Raw genomic sequence first — 27,082 nt, forward strand, 5'->3', positions numbered from 1 at the left:
TACGCTCTTCAGAACACGACAGCAAGAGTATCCTGATGGACTACAAACAATATTCTTCTTGTTTTTCTAATTCAGCTTTAATGAGAGAGTAACTTAAAGAACGAAACAGGTCTTCCAATTCAATTATTCGTTGGCCAACCCCAGTGCATTAGCCAAAATGCTGATACAATAGTAAGAGGCTACCTACGTAAAGGAAAGGTAAGTGGTGTCAGTCAATTTTCTCATGCCTCCGTGTCTTCCCAGTATCCAATATGAATTAGGTTATAATTGGGATTATGTTAATATCTTTTGTAACCGCACTTAACATCTGATTGGTATTATTCAATAAACGATTGACATGTGTCAGAATTCCCATCAGGCTCGGTTTCCATTTGCATATGTGATTATCGGAGTCGGAGTCTACGTATAACGTTTTCTCCAAGGTGTTCATTTTTTACATCGGAGTCGGTATGTGTTAATTTTCCGCGTCTTCTCGCTTTCAGTTCCGCAAGACGCTCCCTTAGGAAGAAAAAACGAGTTCTGCGTGTATGTTTTTATTGTCACGCACAATGGATGTAAACTAGCTTGACCATCGCATCCCTGTGACAGATTTTTGAAACGTTTTGTACTCCCAATTATAATATAATAAATAACAATGAACTGTCCCCGGTGTATATATCTTGACCTCAGCGCGTCAACGTCAAAATTCGTGTATGGGTTTGACGAAATGCTGTATACGATGGGAAATAACTTGATGCTGCTGTTGCTGTTCGCATTCAACTTTCGAAAGTAATTAAAGACAATGCTCCCGACAAGTTATAAGCGTACGGTGTTGAACGGGGAAGGTTTTAAGTCATAATCAAAATGTCGCAGCGGTTATTACCTCGTATATCAGTTGACAGCTGCCAATGATGGCAGTTGACCTCCCCCGTCTTCGTCCGACACGCTCTTATCTCCTTCCACCTTGCTACCGCTTGCCCTGACGACCCTTCAACTCCGTAAAGCAAGGGTGAAGCCCTGTCTTATATATGATCAATTATCTACTTCTTGTTTTGACGTTTCGGAAATAACCTTTGGGTAAGCTGTTCTTATGTACATGATGTTTCATCTCGCGTATTTATACGTGATATATTAATGGAAATTTGCTGAACATTTTTACATTAACACGCTTTAAACAATTACGTTGTCATGAAAGATGCTGAATTCCAACCGTCCGTACAAAGGTTTGGGATCTCAGTACTGAGACTACGTTCCGTTTTAACTATTAATTTTACGGGCGGTCAATTAATAGTTAAATAAAATAGAAAAATATCACTTGGATAAGGCGATAGTGTAGATACAGATCTCTAGATGGTTTATACTGATACTGCATATCTAAAACCAAGCTGCTACAGGATAAAAGTTAAATACAATAAAACAATTAACCTTCAATAGGACTCTGTAGGTTAACCGTAAAACCTCAACTATTATGATATCCAATTAAGTAATCGCCCAAAACACTCCAAGGCTAATTTTCCGAACAATAGAAAGAAAATCTATAATCATTATCAGTTAAATGCGGATGCGATAAGAGCCAACAAAACTGCCAGTTTATCATGAAAGTGAATCCAAATCTCGGGAGTAATAATTATATATTTAATGCCTAAATTTTGGTCATTTGGACTTTCTATCCGTCCGTCTGTGTTTGTCTATATTGGTCTGAAACAGTTTATTATCTGGAAAATTGTTGCGAATACGTTGCTGTTGTGACGGATGGTTACAAATCCTAAATGACTCACCGTACATATTCTTTTTCTTCCGGCGTCTATATCGATATTTTGGGAACTTACCTTAATTTCCTACTTTTACACTTCCAGCAATAGCCATGACTTTTGTTGTTTTATGAATTGCTACTAAAAACATAAATGTTGAAATGTAACATGTAAAGTTTTATATGCACTTTTTAATTCTGAACAACTTTTAACTCTACAGTTTTTTCTGTAAAGTGTACAGGAGGGCAGGATATTGCATAACACTAATTTCCCATGTTAAATCCTAGGTTAAATTCCTATGTTCCTACTTACCGTGCAACACTCGGTATGCAGTGGGTTACAACATTTTATTATTTTACTCCCAGGCCAAAAAGCATTTTGCGTAACTAAAAAATTCAGATAGGCAATACATCATCAGTTTTATACGACTTCCGGTTTTACTGTCGTGATCGAGGATGCTGCGAAAGCATAAGTTGCAGCAGTCTGAGATCTATCGAGAATTTCGTGACGATAACGAAGTGAAGTAGAACTGCTTTATTCTTGTGCTGGGACTAAGCTACTAAAGTCTGTCTAAAATTGACGCGAAGTAATACATTCATTTGATAGACAGAGACAGAGAAGCAATTCCATACAAAAATACTATTTCTATTTCACCAATTTATTACTTCGCGTCAATTTTAGACAGAGTATAATTCTTCCAAAGGCGTATCTTTAATTTAAAAGTGCCGAAGAACCATTAACATGGCTAAACGTTTGCTCTCAAATGCCCACTGAAAATGCAGTCTTCGCAGCATTGGCAAATATCTTTGAAGTAGATCCATAGGAAGACTGGAACGTCTGCAGTGACTAAATCAAGAATTCAGTAGGATATTTTGGTAAATTTTCCTACTACACTATGGGTACAATAGTTATTTGCAATTTTCAAGAAACTAAGATCAGGGCACACTTTATGCGTGACGCCAACGTGTTCAAGGATTCAAAAAATAAGCCTGACTGCGAGACTCAATGGAGGATGGTCCAAGAGTTGGTATACGAGATTTCCTATATTACTTATTATAAAGAAATGCTTTTAAAAGGTAATGGGGAAATGGAAGGAGCGTTGATGACCACAACTATTAAGTGAGTGAAGCTATACCGTCCGAGGCTGGAGCTTACCACGAAAAGAGGCGATCCAAGCTACCTTTTGTAGAACTCCCTAATTTTGACGGTACACTAGAAAGCTGGCTTGGGTGGTGGGCGCAATTTGAAAAATGTTATGGGGAAATGAAATTATCCAATCGTAAACGCTATCCCGATCACTGGTGCAAATTACCCCCCTCAGTTGAGTCCCTACCTAAAACAGCACCCTGGTCGAATCAAGCCTTCTCGAGTCACTGACAGACAAGCCCAGTTTCGGCTCAAGATGGATCTCAATTGGTGACGCAGAAGTCTAGGTTGGATTTTACACTACCACAACAATCAAAAAGTAATGGTAAAAGGGGAGAACGCCAGAATAAAAGCAATATTCAAAAAAATAATGCTCCCAAAGCTTCCAGATTGTTATAAAATGTGGTGATGCATTTTTGTGATAAAAATCACGACCAAGTGTTTGAGAGCAGGAAGCAGGAAATAGTGATTTAGAAAAATGCTCGCTTCTGGTGCTAGAAAATTGGTTACCCCTTCAGAAAATGCAAGAAAAAAGTACGATGTGAGTCATTGTTAAATTATGCGCTCCCCCATTAATAAGCAGAAGTCATTGAAGGAAGACGATGCCATAGTGGGAGAGAAAGTACAGCAGAATGTGTATCATCACTGCACTCCCAGTATTCTCCTAAATACCTGATGATCCGTTGATGAAACCGGAAAAGCAGTCTCAGTTCGGATAATTGGAGACACCGGAAGTTAACGCAGTTACATAATTACTGGAACAGAGCAACCAGGAAATGCACTTTGTTTTCAAGCTGCTGGCAAAGAAAGAGCTCTGTGCAATGATCAGTTTTGTTCCTGAAGGATCCTGGTTAAATGAACTCCAAGGAAAAGGAATCAGACGTAGAAAAATCCTCATCGGATATTCAGATTTTCCTCGGAAACGTTTATGAGGTCATGTCATAACTGGGAGAGTGGTCAAACTAGAACGTGGATCGATAGCGACAGAGACTATCTTTGGATGGACCTTGGGAAAACGATTGTCGAGGCCCTAGACGTGTGCATCGTTTCATTGCTCTCAACGCCGTCAGGCCTTTCTGACGTATGGAATCTGGAGACCATCTGCATAAAGGACCCAACAGGCAAGAAGTTAAAGGCGGAAAACGACATGGATGCCAGTAGCTTCTTTTTAAAGACGGTTCAGAGGCAAGATAATGGAAGGTACATTGCAACACATGGAAAAGAGGAGTAGCTCCCCACAAATCGCTCAGTAACTCAGAATAGGATGGAATCGCCAGTGAAACTAGCAGTAACAAAATAAGTGGAGTTACTACATAGGATCACGAAGATGTCTGAAGAAAATATTGGACATTTCCTGGAACGATAATTTCTCCGCAAATAGTCCTCTCGCCTATACTTCTGTAAGTCCCTGGACCTAACTCCCGTACAATCTTCTCCTCTTGCCATCTAGGCTCGTTTCCACCTTCTAACTTCCTAGCCATTACTGGGGCTGTTTAGCTGAAATACTTGTGTTGTTCTCAGTGCGGCTCTACTTCTCGGTACTCTCGCTCTTTCTTTGTTAAACTAGATCGTAATTGGTCCAGGCACGTGCGATTATTTCGTTCGAAAAGTACCATTTACTAAATGCGTCAACAAGCGTGGTCGATGTGGATCCTGTTCCAAGGCGACTCACTCCTCTCCCACGGATGTATTTGCGCCTTCGCTGCCAATTTCTGTTGTTCGATATTGCGCACTGTGTTCTCAATATATTGGTCCATGGATGACCACCTTGCTAGAGCTTTCATCCTCATGATTCCCACGTGTGCATCATGGAGGAGTCACAAAACCTTCTTGGGAATTTTCGACGGTATAACCACTGGTGACCTCCATAACAAACAATTTCTGTTGATTGATAATATAGTTCTTCTTTGACTTGAACTCTTCTTCGAACCACTCTTGCCAGTCGTTTTGCACGAAAATCCGGAACCTGCTTGGGATAGGTTCTCTTCCGGATAACTCCGCGAACTTTTCCGCGTTCAACGGAACCTCTGGCATATTCTCTATCATTAAAATTTCGCCTATGTTTTCCGAGCTCACGTGACATGTGCCGTTCACCGATAAGCGACTCAATGCATCCTCATGGCTGATGTCTTTCGCTGGTTTATACTTCAGCGAATAGTTGTAATTTACTGAGGAATAATGCACAGCGGACCAGTCTCAGGGATGACAATTGTGGGACCGGTTTGTTCCCTCCCAAAATCCCTAAGAGCGGTTTGTGGTCCGTCACGATATCGAACTGTGTCACCCATAGCAGAAATTATCGAATTTATTTAGGATATCGGATGGGGCCTGTTTACCACCACTGGAGAGACCTAGATACTGTTGTTCACCTGTGCAGTTTATCGTTAATATTTGGATCTGGTAGGCAGTCTGTCTACGGGAGCATTTCCGAGAGGTTTATTTCCATGTGTAGAAGGCCCAATACAATTTTCTCAGACAACGGAACAAATGTCGTGGGAGCGGCTAATTTGTTTAATGGTGTCGACTGGGAAGAAGTGAAGAAAAAATGTCGCATTCGACAGATACTTCATGCCACCTGCATCTCCTTGATTTTGGGCGGTATTTGGAACGATTAATTCGTTTGGTAAAGGACCTCCTCAAAAGGATATTAAGAAGATCAACACTGGATTATGATCAGATGAGGACTTGTCTCGCCAGCGTTGCTATACCACCATAAATGACCGACCCCTCACAATAGTTACAGAAAATAACGGCAATCTACGGTCCTTCATTAGGCCCCTTAAAATAGGAATTTTTCCTGATCTGGAGAAAGCAGAAGGCCCCTCTGAACGATATAATTTAATGAAAGAAGTTAAGAAGAAGTTGCAAGAGCGATTTCGTAGGGAATACTTAGCATTTATTTCAATGCCTCAGAATTTTAACAATCGAGGGGCTCCTGCTATTAGAGATGGGTTAGCCGGAGCGAATTCTTGGACCAACCCAGGGACCAACCCCTTCAATGTCTGTACCCTTTGGAGGTGTCTCGACCGACTGAGGAGCTTATTGCTGTGAAGGAGGTGAACCAGTTCCGGAAACAAGAGTCATTTAAAACACGTTGAGGAATAATCGTGGAGACATGTTCCTCCAGAACGAAGAGCAATTCTCTATTATTGCGTTATTGTATAATTTACCAAATTCTCAATCATGGTTTGAATTCGTGTCGGTGAAAGTGTTGCATATTTTTAAAACAGAAATTTAGACCAGCAAATTAAAAACTGCCATCGTCAGACATTGTATAAAAGCAATTTCTTATCCATACATGTTTTTAATCATACGAGGCTACTGAAGCGTCTCCCCTTTCGTTGCATAATTAAAGACGTATGCGTTTCCAACCCAAATTCGTACAAATTATCAATATTAAAGACGGCATATGTGAAACGTGGTATAATCCGTTTACAAACATGTATTACACAACCCCAAAACCATTTCAATGATCGGAAACAAATAAATCACCCCCAAGAACAATGAAATGAATTTGACCTTTATATGGACAGAACAAATATGACACTTCTTATATCACATATAAGCGGCACCCTTCACGTCGACATCTGTGTAAGTAATTTCCCGTTAACTTTTGCAATAAAATTTCGAAGTTGTAAATTGCGCAAAAAAGACAAATGTCGAGCAATTAAACGTTGAAAATTCGAAAGGGTTCGACGATTTATTTTCGCGGTTTTCGTGACAAAAACATCCCGGACGACGGAAACGCATCTGCGAGTATTAATGATGCATACCGGCTAGCGTCGACATAATCGGTTTATTAACGCTAGAACGGATAGGAAGCTCTTCAACAGTAGAAAATCATCCCGAGGTATCCTCAATACAATCGGCCAGATCGTTTATACGAATTCCCAAGAGATGGATTTTTTCTTGCCGTATCTGATTTACCGATTCATTGACAGCTGAAGTGACACATCTGTTGGAACGTAACAAAAGTGACCCAAATGGAGGCACTGATTGATTTTGCTTTCTATTCACGCTAGGCGCTATTTGTGTGCGTGGAATTTTTTTGCGGAATTTTAATCGAATTTACTTAGATCGGTAAAATTAGCGGGCGAGTAATTAAACGCACGTGCAAAATTCGCACGCCCGGTTGCGTCCTTAGGAATTTCGGCGGAATGCGCAAAGGATAATAAGGATGCTACTGAATTTTGTTACCTGCCGTTTTAAAGGTGAGAAAAGATTACAAAAATTTGGGCATTTGTAAGGGATGAGAATAAGTGATCATAGTCTGGTTGACACCCGTGAATAGAACCGCCTGCTGACACTGAAGTGACATCTACATCGTAAAGCTCCTCGTAGAGTGCAAGGACATGCCTTGTGATTTTCTAGAACTGATCCTTTTTAATAATACGATGAATGGTTAAGAACATTTATTTTATTTCCAGTTGACATTGCTTTTTCACGAAACACTGTTTTTGTCATTTCGTTCCCATCTATCTCTTCCCTTGTCATTTTCTTTGAAAAATTGTTTTCTGTGATAGGGTTACCACAGTACACAAAGGTGGCAAGTTCGGTTTCTTTATACAACAATTAGAAGTTATTGATTAGCTTCAAAAAGTTCCATGATTTCGTCAATGCAAAGAGTTTACAATATATTTATGGGGATACCGTATTGTACCTGCTTATAGAGTCAAAATACAACGTCGATCAAAAGGTCTTAAAACAATCACAAACTGGAACTGATAGCACAGTACTACAACAGCAAAAAAGTATTGGTGCACCGATAGCAGTGTTAAATAGCTCGTTGGATCTAGCCCTCCACCGCTATTTGTGAATACATTTAAAAATTATTGGAATTACGAACAATTTAAGAGCTTTCATTTATGTACAAGAGTAATTGCACTTTTTGAGCGCCCCTCTGGCTTTTTTAGTGCACTTTCACTTTCAAAAAATAAATAGTGCACTTTTGCACTCTTGATATCTGCCTGCCTGTCTGCCTATCTGTCTGTCTGAGTCACAAAGGATCTGGAACTACACCACTTACAGACTTGGTGCTGGTGTCATTCGATCAGGCATTAAAAATTATTTCATTTTTGTATTCTCCTTAGGGCATGAAATGTCCATAAGGGTTATTAAAATCGAAAAAATGAAAGTGCACTCTTCGATTCTTGCCCACAAGCGGCTTAACGAATTTTTGCTTTCTCTCCCTTAACTTATTATTGAGCGACCCAGTATATACCTATGAATTTACCATAAAAAACCCACATTAAACAAAACCAATTGACGGGTACGAACATTTTTTCAAACAACCCCCCCCCCCCACGCAGGGAGATCACACGGTGAGGTAAGGCATGGCTGTTTGTAATTGTATAGTGGGTTGAGTGGAAAGAGTAGCAAATTGCTAACACCCCGCCCATTATAAAATAAAGGCAATAAAATAAAAAATATCAAAAATAAAAAAACATTTCTCTCAAAACATTCATACAGACTCGAGTTGCGTGGGATGTAGCTCCACCCTGCTGGAACCAAAGATCACTCAGGTCCTTCAATAATTTCACGCCTGTCGTGAAATTATTAAAACAAAAATTCAATTTTTACACAAATACAAAAATTAAATTTATTTTTTTCGTCTCAAATGACATCTCTTAACACACAAGTCTTCAAAGGATTTAAAATGTGCAGTGTGATTATGCAACAAACGAGAACTCAAATTTAAGTAGATATCCGTTAACTCGCAGTACACAAATTGTAATTTTGCAACTAATTTTCAACATATTTTGAAACGACATGTATTACCTATACCAGACAAAAGATCACCCATATCCGCCATTCATATTCTATTAAGTTGGTTCCTCCTGCGGATTCTAAATTAGTCATCTGCTCATAGCCCGCTGTAGTTTTCTCACGTGCTGGTATCAGTACAAAGCATTTATTTATTATTATTATGGCCCAACGGAAAAGATATCCATTTACAGGACAAAGATTTTGAACATACGTTGAAACTATTAGGTAAATTATAAAACAAAACATTGTGTAAACAGCATAACAAAGTAACTAATAATAACTAAGATAACATATAATGTAACAGTGAAACGTAGAGAAATGACGAACAAGAAATCTCAAATAAAAAATTGTTAATAATTATTAATAAATAACTGTTTTATATGCATAAAAGAGTCGTAATTTATATTTACATGCTAGAATTTTGTTAAAGGTATGACACATTATATACAATGTACAATACTTTCAAATATTTAAAATGTGCACAGTGTGAAATTGCAATACATCACCACCATCTCCTGAAACGGCATCTCTAAACTCATAAAACCTCAAAAATGTTAAAATGTACACACCTCAGAGGAATGGCATTATATGGAAATGCTAGGCAATGTCAACGTTCGTCGGGTCTGCTATTATCGATATAAATAAAAATGAATGTTTGTCTGTGTATCTGTCTCTTTTGTCCATTTAAATCGTTCATCCGATTGCGATAAAATATTGAGAAATGATTGGACGCATGCCCGTGAAAGTTTCTGAGTTAATAAAGCACTTTTCGAAATTCCCACGTGAACGGGAAAAACAGAATTCTACGTTTTTCAGTCGAAAAGAAACTTGACATTTAGAACGTAGGTTTTTTGCAGTCTGTTAGTCTATATATACTTCCAAATACTTAAAGTGTGCAACAAATCTTCGACATATTTTAAAACGGCATCTCTTGCTCTTTTAAGAAGAGGGCCCAAAATACTTTTAAATGAAAAAAAAGCTGGCTTCAATAGCTCGTAATTCACGTACGAAATTAAATTTGAAAAAAGAAATTCTAATCAGTCGGGGGGGGGGGGGGCTGAATCCAAGTAGAGTCGACCACCCCATAATAAATTTTAGATTCTCTCACTGCTAAGTCTTCTCCAGTTTTCGTAAGTTTCAGTAAGTTATCGGGCGCTGGTTGCCCCGCCATTAAGAGTGGAAGAAGCCCATTGTTACCACGTTTCCAGCCCCAGTCTTCGGGTTTTTTTTCGATTCCATACCATTTTTGGACTTGGTGCTGGTATGTCTTGAATCCATAATACCGCGCAGCGTCTTTCGTTTGTGGCAAAGAAGCAAGATTGAATTTACTTCTTCCAAGATATTTTTTCCATGTTGCCACCATAGTCTGCGATGTGCTCTGGTGTTGCATCCGAATGTTTGAAGATGCTAATGGTATCGAGTCCTGTTGTTTTCTGGAGAAACGAACAAAATTTTATTTTCGAATATCGACGATGTCTTGCCGCAGCAACCCCTAATCATATGGAGAAACAGAATATAATCTTGCAGCAATTCTGCCTCTTCCTGGTTTGCGAAGGTTGATGCTACTGTGAGATGGTGCTAGTGCTGAAAGCAAAACAAGCAGATCAACGTCTTCTACGAAAACAGCATCAAATGTTGCGAGCACAAGTAAATCGCTGCCCTGACAACAATCAACACATCAGCATCTTCTTCCGCCTGTTCAACAGTAATAGCAGCCAGTTCGATTTTCCTTGTCAGCATCAAAATTAGACGGGATTTATTGTGGTGTGGAAAAAAATTATCAAAGTCCTCGTGTGAGATCGAAGGGACTTCAGGCGCATTTTTGTGTGGCAGATCAGTATTCTATTAGCCACTTTCGACTCAACCATCAATAACAGATCTTGTCGAAGGCTACTACATTCACTAACCGTTTCCCACTTTCCGCGTTTCGCTTTTAAAGTTAAAATCGTGTCGGGGGCTACCACATTCCCTTTGACGGTAGCCACTTCCGACGTCCCGTTCACCCGCTATTCACTTCTATTGGCGACACGAGAAAGAGAGACAGCGATTCGAGATTTACGAAACTTTAAACCGCGTGAGTTCGCAACGGAAGGTAAAAGGCGCCCGAAGTTGACTACTTCTCGGAGACGCGCGCGCGCGCCTCGCAAAAGGTCGTTAATTTCGCCCCTAGGACAAAAAACAAAATTCCGCCACGCAGGAGTTGTGCGCGTTTACAACATCTTTCCGCCGACACCAATTTGAAAAGAATCGGACCAAAACTGTAGTAGAAGATAGGAAAAAACTGAAAAACCTTCACGTTAGTATACTACGCTCGAGGATGACGCCCAGATGTCGCCAACCCCACATCATGTAGCCATGTCCCTAAGGTTGACAAATTTCACGGCCTTGTAGATACACGTACACCCGTTGCCTTTCTACAAGAGTTCTTCTACGCGCCCACATTTGCAGCCAGCCAGCCAGCCAGCCAGCCAGCCAGCTGGTTAAGTGAGATTAAAAGCTACTTTTTACAAATAAATTTGCAAAAATGCGCTAAAAACATTAATCACAAGTGCAATTTGTTCTCACAAAATTTACATCAAAGATTGGTAACCTTTCATCCAAGATGGCGGCGCAAGCGGTCGAATCGAGGATCGAATTCTTTGAAAATGGCTAGGGAAAATAAAAATTATTTTAATAATTTGTATTTTTAAGTTTGACACATTGATCTTTAAAGATTATAATAGTCTTTATAGGATTACCCGAAATATTTCCGTGCTTGCATGAAGTTTACAGACAATTTTTGGAGCCCGATTCACTCAAAACGGTTAGGAAACAATGGAAATGTGTTTCCGTTTCGCTTTTCGCCCCTAATATTTTTGTTTTGTTCAATTTTTAAATGCTCCCACTCGCGGTTTTTATTTTTTGCACGCAGGTAAAATTTTTAGTTAATAGCATAATGAAACCCTCTAATATGCTGAATTAAAAAGTACAGGGTGTATTTATGACTGGTGAACTTTTAAGCGAAACTAAATAAATTACCCTTACAAATCTGCAGGTTTATTGCGAGAAAATGTATAATTTTACAAGCGCTTATAAGTCTGATCTTCGTTTTAGAACTGGAAAACGCTAAAAGCTTTCGTTGACTTATTTCTAATTTCCACAAGAAAAATAGGAAGGGAATAAACTAGAAAAATGACTTCGATATCTAATATGTAATGTAATAGTGGAGAATGAAACAGATGTCTTAAATTACAAACGGTGGAAATGTGCAGAACGTGGAAAGTTGAGGAAATCACGTGGAAAATTCGCAGCTGACTCTTGGGTAGGCATCCCTGAACATTTATGAGTGATGAACGTATATATAATTTTTTAAGTGTTGACATCTTATGGGGAATGGTGTAGTTTGTACAGTAGTCACACAGGTAGGCAGGTGAAAGGTTTTTAGGTGATCTATTTTGTAATCGTCGTTTGCGATTGTAGATGGCGCGAGATTCAAGCTTTAATAATTCGTATGCGTTCGAATTTAGTTAATCTAATTACCGGTACATTTGACTGGATTTCCGTTCTTCTTTCGCTGTTTCTCACCGTCCAATTTTGTCAATCGCACACATGTGCATTATGTAATTAAACAGAATACTTGAAGATCGATTGTGAATGACAGGATATTGGTAAACACTTCAGGTTCTCACGCAAGGCGTGATTAATTACGAAAGCGCTTTTTTACGGCCGCATTATTTATATTTTTAATGGAAACAGAAAATGTATTTTTTTACCAATCGTTTCTTAAGATGACTCCACCCTAATTCTATCAATGCGGTAAATGTGCTCATATCCTGAAGTCCTGAAAGGACCACATTCAACATTTTTAGCGCAACTCACGAAAGTGGGGAGCTCACTTTTCCGTTCCTCTGTTCATCCGACCGCCTGTCCGTCGTTGCGTGGTATAGCTCAGTCCCTAGACCTCGTATCGACTTCGGGTTTTCTCTATTGGCATCCATTACATTGTTAATCATTATTTGGGCATCAATTTTGTTGTGACTAAACTCGATTTCTTGATGCCCAAGAAGTAGGTAGTTTGGTATTTTTGGTGCCCGAAATATTTGTATGCAAATCAAGCGTTAATTATGTATTAATTTTTGTAGTAAAAAGACCAAGCTCAATTGCTCTATGGCATCTTCAGCATCAAATTCGTGAGTTACAACTCGAATTTCGAATATAACTCGCAATTTTACACGCAACAAATTGCATTATAATCAAAGACTTTAAAATTTTGATTCAAAACCGCAAATCCGGTTCAACTTGAAATTTTATATCGAAATTAAAAAGAATGAAGTGGTTTGGCCGGCTTCCGCGATGTAGCGAAATTAGTCTGGGAGATTATAAAAAAAGTTCGCACTTTTTATACATCGTGTGCGAGATATAAGGATGTCTATCATGGGGAGTTATTACCATGCTTTAAATAAATCCACAAAATTCCGATTACTTCCGAAGATATGCCAAAAAAACCGAAATTTGCCGATTTTTCTGTTATGTTATTTGAATTGATACAAAAAATAAAAAACACCATTTTTTATATGGCCCGTAAAAAAGTACATACTGTATTGAGTAGCATTTTTCATTACCAATACAACGATGCACGGCACAAAAAGAGCAAAAGTCCGATAGGTATTCTCGCCCCTCTTGAAAAGAACAGTTTCCAAGTTCAGCTTTTTTGTGTGTGCCGTATATCGTTGTATTCGGAATAAAAATTGGTACTCACAGTATGTTTTTCCGACACATCTTGAGAAGCAATCGGAATTTTCTGGTTTTCTTTAAAAACACTGCCTTTTTTTGAGGCCCGAGAAAAAAATTGTCCCAGATCAACACGGAAAAAATTTTTCTTATAGAACGTGGCCTGTAGAATCCATAATTTCAAACAGTTCCAAGATTGGGCTACTAGTTACAGCCCTTTGAATTTTCTTTCGAAATCGGTTTCTAGTCTATAACTTTTGATTGAGAAGTCTGATCGAAAAAGTACGAATTATTTTGGATTCTACGCACCAAAATTAATAAGAAAAAGTGTTTTCCCGAGAAATTTTGGTGCAGTCGCTTTTTGGAAAAAAAAGGAAGGTTAATAAAGCATGATAATAACCCTTTAATTGCGCAACATTTCTCTAATTTGACCATATCGTCGTATCTTTCTGAGATCCTCATGATAAACATCCTTATCTTGGACATAGTGTATACGACAAATTGAAACGTTCGTGGATCTTTGCTCCTATGACGGGAAAACTAGTAGAAATGATTGAGCTAATCGTTTATATACAATTTAGCACTAAGCGAACAATAAAAGAAGAGGAAGAAAAGAGCTCTGTTTCATTTTTGATGAGCCATCTTGTATTTTAACGTGTTGTTTATGGTCATTTCATCCTAATTCTTTCCAAATAGGAATTAACCACAACGAGAATTTGTAATTGCAAAAATTGGCCCGCGGGGAATAAATCTGCTGGTGCTGCGGATGAAATATGCTTCTGTTACCATTGCTTTAATCTTAAAGTGCCGTTTTCGCCAAAAAAATGTCTGATGCTAACTACGTCTTTTATGGATATAATCCGCGGTTATAAAAGGAAAGTACTTTGTAACTTTGCTGCCCATTTCCAAAATTCACCATATCACCGACCAAGATGACTGTTGATGTCCAAATCAGCGCAATCGCATCGGTTAGCCATACCTAATCTGTGCCTTTACCTTTATCTGTCCTTCGGCGATAATGTGGACGAGGACCTTGAAATGAATACTTTATCACTTTAACTAGGTGATCGCCCACGCGGCTTCTTTTTGTAGCGCAAGACGTTTGTGTAATTATGACAAGGTAAAAATCTTATCTTATGGCATCGTGTTAATGAATACGAAAGCCCAAATAAGTTAATAAAACTTGCAATTACTATACGAAGACATATAACTCTACCAGAAATGTCAATTAATTCAGTTAATTAAATAATTCATTGCCTACCTACTGAATAAAAGTACGGTTAGAAAGTACAATTATTGGAAAGTGTATGTCCAACAAGTAAATAGATCATAATTTCTATGTACATATCGAATGCGCGCTTTGTCCTTCTCTCCTAGCTACAAGGTTCCACTGTGGCATTTATTAGGCGTAAAGGACATTTCACACGAAATCTTAGTAAAGCGAAACCATCAGAGCACAACCGCAAAAAACTTAATTCGCGAGCCTTATCAATTATCACTTCCCTTTCGCGCGCGCGTTCTTTTTTCATATAAATTGTGCTTCTTCCTTCGTCGCAGTCTTTAGAAGCATATAATGACGCGATTAAGGATCAAACCATTAAGGGGTTTAAGGGCGGCTGCTTCCGACAATTAGGGCACCTCTTGACGACCGCGCGCGAGCCCCCTTGTTTTACCCCATGGTATAGCGGCCAAAGTTTAATTGCTGTGAATTGGATTCATTCTATATAATATACGTTCCATGTGCGTTGCTTTTAGGGATTATCGTCGTTCGACAAAGTTCACGTGTTAGATTGATAAATGAATTAAATGGTCGTATAGTACGTTATTTACAGTTGTTTAAGTAATTGAAAAAGTACTCGGAAGTATATTTGTACGAATATATATCTAATTTAGTTATTTATTCATAAACATCATTTAATTCCAAATTCCTAAATCCAAGAAAACTGTGAAATTTCTACCTCATTGCCTATTTATTATTTAATACATTTAATTATTTTTTTCACTACTAGCGTCTGATGACATGATTATTAACCTTTTTTCCACTTGTAAAGTAGGCTTTCTCGGCATTTGTTCAAAGTGGTTAATACTGTGGACATTATTAACTAGTAGTCAATAATGAGAACTGTCACGCTGTCACTTTTAGAAAACACAACCCGAAATTTCGCTAAATGAACGTTTAGATAAGTTCTCTAAAACGAATAATTGCCACCATTCGCAATTTCCAGAGAAATTACATACCTAAAATTATCACATTTTGAAAAAATTCGAACGAAATTACTCTTTGAAAAATCTCAATGACAGAACAAAATACGGCCTGTTTGACTTGTACTTCCACGTACTTGATTGACATGTTAAATTAAGAAACAAACAATTCTGTCCAACCGTTAACTCTCTTATCAATATAATATGTTAATTTAGAGGATTTCAAGTGCTAGTAGTGAAAAAAATAGTATATATACCACGGTAGAGAAGTCTATTATTGCCTTCGCACCTTACACCCCTCGGCGCAAGCGCCTCGAGATGTAATCTTGGTGCTCAGGCAATAATAGTGGACTTCTCTACCTTGATATATAATGTACTATTATTGTTTCAAAATTACATTATCTATCCTTAAGGCAAATTGACACGTTGGTGAGAGATAGCGGCGGATTAGTCAAGAACAGAATTCTGAACTTCCTTTGACAAACAATTATGGCAGCGTTAAGGTTTCTATTTCTCGTTTTGATAATATGATAATGCGAATGGATATGCAGATATTGAAGAACCAAAAGAATTGTAGCAAAAATGATCTGAAAAATATAAAGAACCCAAAGAATTGAAAGAATTTGAAGAATCAAGAAAATTGGAATTTCCGAAAAAATTTAAAGAAATCAAAGATAGAAAATGTATAGCAATCGAGGTGTGACCACCGGAAACCGCAATGGAGCCATCAATTCGAAGACGCTAAGACCATTTCTAAAATTTATAAAAATAGAAAAAACCAGAAAAATCTGCAGCACAAGAAGCATTCAAGAGTGTCTGAATGAAACGTTAGATTAATAAAAAACCTGAAGAATTTGATGAATGTGAGAAATTTTAAGAAGAAATGAAAGATTCCGCATAAAACTGATAAAGTCTAAAGCATCTGACACATCGGAAGATAGGTAACCACTCGAAGAGAGTAATAAAAATCCAAAGAAACCAAGAGGAATCGTGCAAAGAAACGTAATAACCCTCAGTTACCCTCATAAAATAGCAACCGAAGTATTCGAAAGGTGGTTTGAAAAATCCAAAAAAGCTAAATATGGAACTTGGAATGAAACGGAAGAATTCGAAGAATCTGCATGTAGATCACCAATGGATATATTTCTTGCTGACGTCGCAATCGCCCTTTGTGAGAACCCACACGATCACGATAGAGGTCGGGGAGAGAGCTATGGTCGGTAGAAATTAATTCCTTTCGTTGAGATCTTTCATTAGAGTGCCATGAAGGAAAAAACTAGTTCCACCCCCCATTCCCCTAGAAGTAGTTCGAAACGGCAGAAGTGGGTCCGGACGGCCGGGCGGACGGACAAAACGCAAACAATAGCACATTCTTTTTAATTCTTAAAAAATGCGCTAAAAATAAAAGAATTTCCGAGCGCTCAAGAACAGATATAATGAAACAATTTGAATAACCCGACTTTTAACGAATCTGGTCGAAACAATTTCGATGATGTGGTCGAGATCCGATTCAAGATGGCCCAAGATCAGAGTGGCTATCCTGGGTTGAAAACTTACTGCTATCTGTTCGACGAATGAAAGTCCCAGTGCTAGCCAAGCAACCTGGTAGGCCTGAGAGTACAATGTTCAAAATTATACATGTAGATTTTGGCATGTAAAAAGCGTTTTGATACGTAAATTCCCACAGTGGAATTATCTACTTGCCCATCCCTGAATCTGTCTTGCTTTCTTTGTTGTTTTGTTCTTTGAAAGTTTGCTACGTTCTAGTTTGCAAAAATACATTTCTAATGGCGTAAATGAAGTAGTGCTAATGACAACATTAACAGACCTAACACTAGTAGAATAAAGGTATTTCTGAAACACCCCGTATTTTACAAACAAGTAAACAAGTTGGGTGGGTATGCCACAAATCATAAAAACAGTTTTTTATGAACCGCTTTTTAGGGGTGCCTTATCTCTGGATACCATACCCAAAAACCTATGTAAATCAGAACTAGTTCGTTAGTTCCTTGTTATACTGTGAAAAAAAGAGGGACCTTTGAGAATTTAGAGTAAACCCCTTTAGCAGCTAACATGGGATAATTTTTGGGGTAATACCTACTACCTACACAAAGTAAGCGGTTTTGAAGCATACAAATTTTTCGAAATTTCCTCAGAGCCTTTATAGTTTTTTTATGGTTGTTCGTCTGTGTTCGCTATAACTTTTAGTTATACGTTTTATAGCTCTTAATTTCTGTCCGTCCGTCCGCCCGTGTGCGCTATAACTCTTTTTAAATGTGTCCGATCGTGTTTAAATTGGGTGTGCGGGCACTATGAACGGTAAGGTAGAACGCTATTGATTTTCATGAAGCTGGCTCAACAGGAGAAAAAGCTATATAGTACGTCGGTCGATTAATTTACAACAGTAGGTATAATTACAATTTATCACTCGTAATTTGTAATAATAATAATATCCGTTTATTGAAAGCAAGTACAGTAAAAAAAACATAGATCAAGTTCACCGTTAAGTTCAAAAGGGCGAAGTTCAGATTGGTACTTCTACCATCTGTTCTTCCACTTAACTCTTGTTTATTTAATCGAAGTTCCTAGTCAGCCAATGACCGATATCACTTATGTGCATGAAATTAAAACTAAAAAGCAGAAAAGGGCTAAGAGAGACCTATGTTGTTTTTCTAGCAGTGACTTCCGTATATATTTTTTAAAATTTTTCATCGTAGACGTTTTTATATGAGATGAGAGTGAGTTATATATCTTCTTTTAAATAAAGCTGTTTTATGAATTGGGATTGAGATGAACATTCTACTTCTTGTATTTAAATTAGGAATATTAGTTCTAAATTTTATTCTATCATGGACCCCAGGAGTTTTGTTACAAATGATAAATTAGATATATTTAACCATTTAATGTCATTCAGTTTGTGTGATTGACATTAAAATTAATACAAAATATTTATTTAATAACTATTAAAAAAGAAATTAAACTCAAAAATAAAATGTGGATGTCCTTAAATTTCCCCTTTTCTATTTTTCAAAAATTGTCATTATTTTTACCAAAAAAGTGATTAAAAAGTCAATTAAATGGAATTAATACCATTTGGCTCTAATACTTCGAATTACAAACTGTATTAAATACTTTTTTGAAAAATGAAAATGGAGTTAATATGGACAATAAAATACTAATGTATTCTGAAATTATTTATTTATTATTTTTAATGATTGCACGGTGTAAAAAAGCGACTTCCAATATTTTTCTTGACTTATTTGCCATTTTTTCGCAGAGTAATAAACACACGTGCACTTCTACACAACATCAACGCACTGAAAACTGTACTATGTCCACACATGTAAGTTTCTTTAACAATATTAACTCCATAATACTATTTTGCTCGGAAAAGGTTATTGATATAATACCGTTTAACTTTGGCCAACTTCAAAAGTATATTATATAGGACTTAATACTATATTCCATGTGAAAAAGCGAGTCTCGTTTAGTAGGAAGAGAACTTAATACCGATTTGAAAAAAATGGAGTTAATACAGTTTGGCTCTCAGGTACAGAATTGCATTTGCTTATACGAGTATAGCAAACAACATTCTTTTTAGAATATTCTAGAACAAACACATCATATTTCTCGAAAAGATTGCGTCACATTGGCCTTCGATATTTTATCACCAATGACTCATCTTTCATGGCGCCTCGATGTCTATCGGGATTTCTGGAATATTCGTTACAATATCATTTGATTTTTGGCACAACTTGTAAATTTTCACAGGTAACAATCAAAAATCGTTCGGAATACTTGCTTAATGGTTTTGGGCCATTCAATGTCCATCCTTCTGTCCGTAAAGTGGCAAGGTTGAGATAAATAGTCGTTAATAAGTGATGGTAATACTGAGGATCCTTCTATATTCCGTTGCATCGGTTTATTTTGAAAGAATGTGTTGCTATATGCAGTGTCTTTATAGTTGGAGGATTAGCTACCCTTGTTTAAGAAAATTTAGTTTCCACATTGAAAAATTCGAAATGTATAGTTCATCTATGGGATGTAAAACCACCTGATGAATTTGTTTTGTATCTCAACAATATCAGAATGTTCAAAAACTGACCTATAATGTCTGTTTCACTTCTAGGTGTTAGCCGGTTCGGGAATCAGAGGATGGTTGGACGGATCGTTGGAGCCCCTTAATTGGTTAAAACTAATCAACAGCTCGCCAAAGAAACACCACTCGAATTTACGCCACTTCTTGCAGAGCGGTCAGGTGAGTGCGAATGAGCTGAAAATTTTCAGAAAACCAGAAAATCCATTTCCAGTTATGGTATGAAACGTGCGTGGACATACCGGCCGGCCACGAACTAATCCTAGGATCCAAAGAACCTTTAGATCTTCAGGATATGTTCGGCGACGCGAACGCGTCGATCGACGATTTCGCCAGTAGGGAAACGGGTACGTAACTTTATAAAACTGTCCGATTGCACCTGTAATTAATTCATCCGACAACCGCCGGAAATGGGGTACACAAGTAAACCGTTGAATGTCGTGATCCATTGACAAGATCCAGTGATCTATGAATTGTTACAAGAATTTACTATCTGCACATAACACACAACCCGTCCATCGGTTCAGTAAACACCGGAATTTCGTTATGAAACCATCCGCAATAAATTATTTGTCGTTCCTTTTTTCTTAGCGCAAATACCTCGGGTAGGGCATAAAATAACATTTTATTTGCGAATTTTAATAGTCTTCATCACCTACCGTGTTCCACCTTTTTCTGTCGATCATTTATTGACACAATAAACTTTATTATTGTTACTTACCGTTTATACGATCGCCACGAAGGAAATGAATGTCTTTTATTACATCAGATCACTTTTTCAAGCCTCTCTCCGTACCCAGATTGGCACTTGAGAGAATCACACATATAAACCGTATAGAAAAAGCTCACATTGGCTTCCTATCTAGTATTTGTCAAATTTAGAACTTAGACTACTATGGTGCATAGGCTATTTAAGATTTCGCAGTTTTCCCAGGTTCTCCAAACAAAAGATTTATTCTAATTATTTCTAAAATCCTTAGCAGGGAGGCCACGAAGAATAAACAAGGAAACAAGAAAACAAGTTGACTATTGGTCTCAATCAATTCAACAATAATTTTTATAAAATCTTCAGGTAAATTGAATCCGCTGGCTGCGGATTTACCCCTTATTAAAATCATTTGCTCCGAATTTTGAACGAGATCAACCAGGACAAATTAAATTATCAAAAGGCTTGTGTCGAAAAGGGTGGATGGCACTTCAGACTTGTCAGGTCAGGTGTAGAAAAGTGTCCACAAATTAGACATGTTAAAAGGAATTTCAGAGTAACAAGTGTAAATATGACAAAGTCCTAAAGACAAGGGGTTGGTGAAAATTCGCACACCCTTTCAACCCAATTGAGGATTTTCGTTACAATTTTATGCTTTACGACGTTCCCACGCTTTTTAATTCAATTACGTTCGTTAAAATTTAAATGTGTGCCTTATGGGATGTTTAAAACCCCGGGCCAGTAGTTCCGTTTCGAAAAACTTGGAACGCAAGCAAGCTGCACCTGCGAATTATTTGAAGCATGAACTTTTTCAGTAAAAACCATCGAAACTATTAATGCCATCAATCATAGATTAAACAATTTAGTAAACCCCAAATGTTTAGTTATCTCGGTAAAATTGCCACATATATCCGTAACCTAACCCATCTGTCTGCCTTTTATTCTCAGACATTACTGCAACGAAACCATAAATAATATTTGACGCTCTGTATATTAAGTGACAACTTCATCGGAAAGGGTTCCTTTTCGACAATGGCACCGTGCTAATCCGGGTGGGCGCTGACACGACCCGGGACACGTGACTATTGTATATGGCTGCGTTGTTTGTGCCCTTACGATCCCGTAATTCTGCTTCGGGGTATATAATTTAATCAAAATACGCAATCTGACCGTTAGCTCAAACGTCAGGTGAATCGAAAGCAACTGCCGTAACGCGTAATTTTCGGAGCAAATTTCATGTCTCTTCCTATCACCTACGTGAAAACGGTTCAGGGTTCCCAAATCGCGCAGGGTGACGTTGGTGCCATATGGCTGTACGGTGAGCTATCGTTTCATATCTTTTGACAAATGCATGTTAATTCTCTGATACACTCCAGGAAACAGATGAACGAAAGCAATTTTTTATATCCGGTCTAGTCAAAATTGAATTGCATAATAAATCCGGCTTTAAATGAAGTGAAATAAGCTGCAGCGTTATCAAAAATAATCTTCGACCCCTCCACTTAGCCGTATCTTGTTTTACGTTCATGAGTTTTTAAGGGCCGATATCAGTTTAAAATGTTTGCAAAATGCACAGCTGGAATTAATCAGATTTATTATAGGGTTCGTTGATGACGTTTTACCCTTTCGCATTCGTATATGTTTGGGGGTTGTTTAGTAGCCCTGTGACATATTCATCTTTTGTTGTTAATAGTTCTAACCCTAAAATACACATGTATGAGGCGTGTGCGTCAAATTTTTAATCTTTTTTCATGCCCGTTTGTTAGAAACTACTCTTTTATGCGGAGAAATTGAAACGTAAAAGTCAAAAGGCATATAGCCTTCCGTGCAACCGGTATATTCGCCACTAATTTAAATCTTCCTGTATTTAAAGTGGATTTCGGCCAATTTACGTGTCAAATCGAGTCAAAAAGTTCACGACCAGGTGCAGGATATGGTCAACGTCTTCCGGTCGAGCTGTTTGTGTAAATCAAATAATTGCTATCGTACACGCAGTCTACTGATTTATCATTGAAGGGGGTGGAAACATTACGTTTATTGAAAACAGATTTTGATTCTTCCGTTTCATCGATTCATATAAATGCAGTTTTGTCGATTGCCTCATATTCGATATTCCGGATTCACTTGTGAACGCACAGATGGTGAAAATTCTGTCCATCTACGGTCTACCTTAAACACTAATTTAAAAAGTGGTTCTATGAGTCCATTTTCTTTTTCAAATTTGGAAGTAGGTACACAAAAATTCACAGTTCGAGTGCTAAATTGGGTAAATTTCTGTTTTTGCGGTAAAGTATATCGCGATTCTCTTCTTGTGTTTGTTAAGATAATATTTCGCTCTTTTTACATCTGAATTTCAAGTAGTTGGTGTAGTTAATAAAAATAATATTGTCTTTATTTGAGCATTTTACAAATGAACAACTGATGGCAAAGAAAAATAGATTACTATACGAAAAAAATCAACAGTTATTCGTGGTTAAGATGGGGGAAGTCCTAGTCCAGTAGGCATAAAGGTGGTAAGTTAAATTTAAAGACCATTCTTTGATAAATTTAATATATTTCATCAGAAAATTTATTATATTGGTCCGATTGGTCTTTTACAAAAGAAAATAACTTAACATTTGTTGGCCGCATGGATTTAATGTCGTAATTTTTGCCTTTTTGGCTTGTTTTGTGTTTTGGAATATGTAAACATCCTAGTCAACTGTTTAATAATAGATCTATGTTTCATAAATTTAATATAATTAATGTGATCATCAGTTTCGGACCAATATAATATATTTTCTGATGAAGGTTGCAACGTCAACCGAAATATATTAAATTTATCAAAGAATGTTCTTTAAATTTGGCTTACCACCTTTATGCCTATACTGGACTAGGACTTCCCCCATCTTAACCACCCAATAATAGTTACCAGTACCTAGTGCTGAAAGGGATACTTAAAAATCAGTTCATACAGAAAAAAACGCTATATCTAAATGCCCAAAGGAAAAGTGTTCCACTTAACCCAAAAAAATAAATTGAAAATTAAATATAAAGTAAAAGATGGTCAGCGTTCCAGAATACAGTATTAACTCAAACAATGGGTGTTAAAAATAGAAAAGACAAGGAGTTAAAGGAAAGGAAAAATGAAAAATGATATAAACAAAGGAAAATGATTGGTTGTTAATTTTTATACCTATTTGGCAATTATGATTGTGACTGAATTTAAGAAGTTAAATAATTGATTTAAAACCAAAGTTTAAAAATTTAAAAGTGGTGTCAGAAGTGGGATTTCAAACAGTACATGACACGAAGGCACAATAGACCTTTCCCCCGAGTTTCTAGGGACTTTTTCAAACATGATGGTCAATGCGATCCAGGCAAAAAAAACGCGAAGACTTAACCTTTATGTTATCGAGGGTGATTTTCATATTCTTTTGGGCTGAGAGTGGATCATACACTTGGCTCTGAAATGAACTTCTCTGCACTTTTTCCTGAACCGGAGCAGTTCCGGAAATTGAATCAAAAATCGCATCGGGATGTAACTAGAAGGCGGGCGTCATCTACACATGTGGTCACCAAGAAAAATGGATAAACTTAGAATTACCGCAATTACAAACCCACACTTAATTTTCGCATGATTATCGACGAACATCCAATGGCCAATTCTGAGCACATTTTTAACTAGATGGGAGGAGCCAAATTTTTCTGCCACTTGGACATCACAGACGCCTGTTCACACCTCACAGTTGGTGAAGAGTTTGCTGAAGCACTGAAACTCAATACTCCGACCCATAGATTGATTCGGCCCACGCGTGCAGTCTACGGCGCGGCAAATATTCCAGCAACATGGCAGCGACGAATACTTCAAGGACTCCCTAATGAAAAGAAAATTTCGCAAGACTTCTGGAAATCGTCGATTTGACCTTGGAACAAATGAAATCTCCCGGTCTTCGATTTAACCAGGAGAAATGCGTTTTACGCGGCTACTTAAATAGAGTTTCTTAAACACAAAATCCATGCTGAAGGTATTCACAAGTAAGAAGAACATATTCATGCACCCAAACCATCGTCACTAGAAGATTGGCAACTGTTCTTGGGCAAGGGTACTTACTACAGTTCACCGTAGGCGGAGGAGGCGTATGAAGGCATAAAAAAAGTTTTAATCTCGCTCCAGGTTCTCATATCCTATGACCGATCACTTCCACTGATCTTAGCAACAGACTCTAGCAAGATGGGCCTTGGTGTTGCGTTGGCACACCCACTCAGGGCCGGACGAGAACTCTGAATCGCTTACGCATGGCCATAGGCGCTACATAAATTGTTCGTCTATTTATATGCACGACATTTCACACTGTTCACTGACATCAGAGGTCCAGGAAGTTAGTCACCGATATGAAGCACAAATGACATCACGCATCCTTAGTGCTTCGTTAGTGCTTCATTGTGCTTCACACCAGAAACTGGCCACACCTACGGTTCAGCTTCAAAGTTAGGGGCCGGAAGTTAGCCACAGCTTTTTTTTTTGTTAATGAAGCACATATGCCACGATCTGGCAGAATCCTTAGTGCTTCGCTAGTATTCATTTGTGCTTCACACTGGAACCCAGTCACACCTACGGTTCGGTAGCAACTGGCAATTAACCACAGCTTTTTTTAGTGGCTAAATTTCGGCCTCTGACTTTGAGGTTACATACCTCCCGTGGCTGGGTTCCAGTGTGGAGCACAAATGAATATTAGCGAAGCACTAAGGACCCTTCTCTATCACGACATTTGTACTTCAATAACAAGAAATGCTGCGGCTAACTTCTAGTATCTGACTTTATGAGGCTATATCTACCGAACCATATGTGGGTTCCTGTGTGAAGCATAAACGAATACAAGCGAAGCACTTAGACTTTTGCTAGAACACGAGATTTGTGCTTCATTAATAAAAAAAGCTGTAGCTGACTTCCCGTCTCTAACTTTGAGGCTTTATATCTCCTGAACCGTATGTGTGGTCAGTTTATGGTATGAAGCACCAAGGACTTTGCATGGTGATGTCATTTGTGCTTCATATCAGTGGCTAACTTCCTGGACCTGGGAAGGAGACGAAGAATTAAACGAATTTTATCACTTTATCGTTCACCCAATAGACCCTCATCTAGGAAAAATTCTTCGTTTATTGGAAGCAGAGCAAAGCTTAATATACCATTCCGATCTTGGCTGTCGCGACCCGGTAGCTCCACCGTGGTTGAGGTCGTTACTCATCATTTCCCACGTCTACAAGCAAGTGGTTCGAAGTCAAAATTATGAATATTACTACGGTATCTGCGACAATAACAATTATTGATGAGTTGTTTGCAATCTATGCAGTTCCCCAGATTGTTGTCTCAGATAATGGCACTCAGATCGCTTCCACTGAGTTCAAAGAACTTTTACATCACAGCGGAGTTAAGTTCATTGCTCCTGACCACCCTTCGATTAAGAGAGAGAAATGCCAAAATCATCGACATAAATTGGAACTACTTCAAACGATGTTTCATATGTGCTTAAACAGATCTTCGTGCTCCAAATATGCTCCAAAGTGTACAGCAAACTTTAATTCAATTTTTTCAATTTGCAAAATTTGGTTTGACTGCGATGGCATTCATCACATTTAAAAGAAATTATCAACTTCCGGAATGGCTCTCTCCTTTCAGACTAAGCCATGCAGGAGTAACACGATAGTACGAATATAATGCCGAAAACCGGAAAGTTTCACGATATTCCGTTGCCGATATCTGGATCGATTTATAAAAGGCGCCTGAACAGCCGACAGTTAGTGAAACAATAAGCTTCTTTTTGAGAATAAGAAATGCGCTAAAACTATCGATATATTTTGTTTGAACGCATCCAAATTTTCCGGGTAAATTTCTTATCTGACAAGCTTCTGTTCTGGTGCAAGGAGGCTGGGAATCAATCTCTCTAGACACTTTGTTCATACCCGAACCTCTCTCCTTGCAATAGCTGAAGCTTTAATTCTGCGCTCTTTTCATTTCTCTTTATTAACGAGCTCCTAGCGAGTTTATAATTTTCCGATGTCTGTCCGTCTGTCCGTCCGTAATAATAAAATAAATAAATAAATGAACCGAATTGAATGAAATTCAAAATGAGCATACCATTAGCCATATAATACGTAATGCCAAGCCGAGCCATACCCAGGAGCTCGTTTGCTTTATTGTTTCTTGTGTTCTTGTCTCAAGAGGTCTACCAGATTTTAGATTTCCGATCCCAACAAAATTCTTGCCATATGCGGCAATTCGTGGGTACTTTTTGGGCCTGTACCCTCCATAGTCAACAAATTTTCATCATTCAAATAGCTTGTAAAATTGTAAGAAATATAAATATAAAATATGCTAAAGCTGTTTAATAGTTCAAAATTATTGCGTTACGATCTTATTTGGGAACCTTTGCTAAAATGGTGGTTTTGGAATCGGGCATTTCCTGAAGTTGCAACCGAATCTAAGGTGTCTTATGAAACTTCTTTGTATTAATTTGAAAATCAGAACATATGCTACTGTGCTACTGTAATTGAAAAACGAGAAAAACGTTAAAATTGCACTTTAAATTTAGAAGAAAAAACTTTAATTACGCTTATAGTTTGACTTAGATATCTTTAAACACCCTAAATTTCGTTAGAAGCCTGGACGATTTAGAAAAAATAATTTTTCTGCAGATATCCAATCTTAAATGGACGATTATTATATATTTTTAAACGTCTGTACGA

General features: G+C 37.8%; 1 protein-coding gene across 3 annotated transcripts in view; it reads left to right on the top strand.

The window, feature by feature from the left end:
* Positions 1 to 27,082, top strand: part of LOC116177656 (histone-lysine N-methyltransferase PRDM16-like) — a 146,080-nt gene that overhangs the window by 109,050 nt on the left and 9,948 nt on the right. For 2 of the 3 annotated variants that reach the window (XM_031496679.1, XM_031496680.1), the window contains exons 3-4: positions 19,684 to 19,812; positions 19,850 to 19,997. In XM_031496679.1, the coding sequence (XP_031352539.1) occupies positions 19,684 to 19,812; positions 19,850 to 19,997 (277 nt within the window). The remainder of the gene's footprint in view (positions 1 to 19,683; positions 19,813 to 19,849; positions 19,998 to 27,082) is intronic. The other variant, XM_031496681.1, reaches the window with a different exon arrangement.

This window comes from Photinus pyralis, unplaced genomic scaffold, assembly GCF_008802855.1.
Source record: "Photinus pyralis isolate 1611_PpyrPB1 unplaced genomic scaffold, Ppyr1.3 Ppyr1.4_LG8, whole genome shotgun sequence".
Taxonomy (NCBI): domain Eukaryota; kingdom Metazoa; phylum Arthropoda; class Insecta; order Coleoptera; family Lampyridae; genus Photinus; species Photinus pyralis.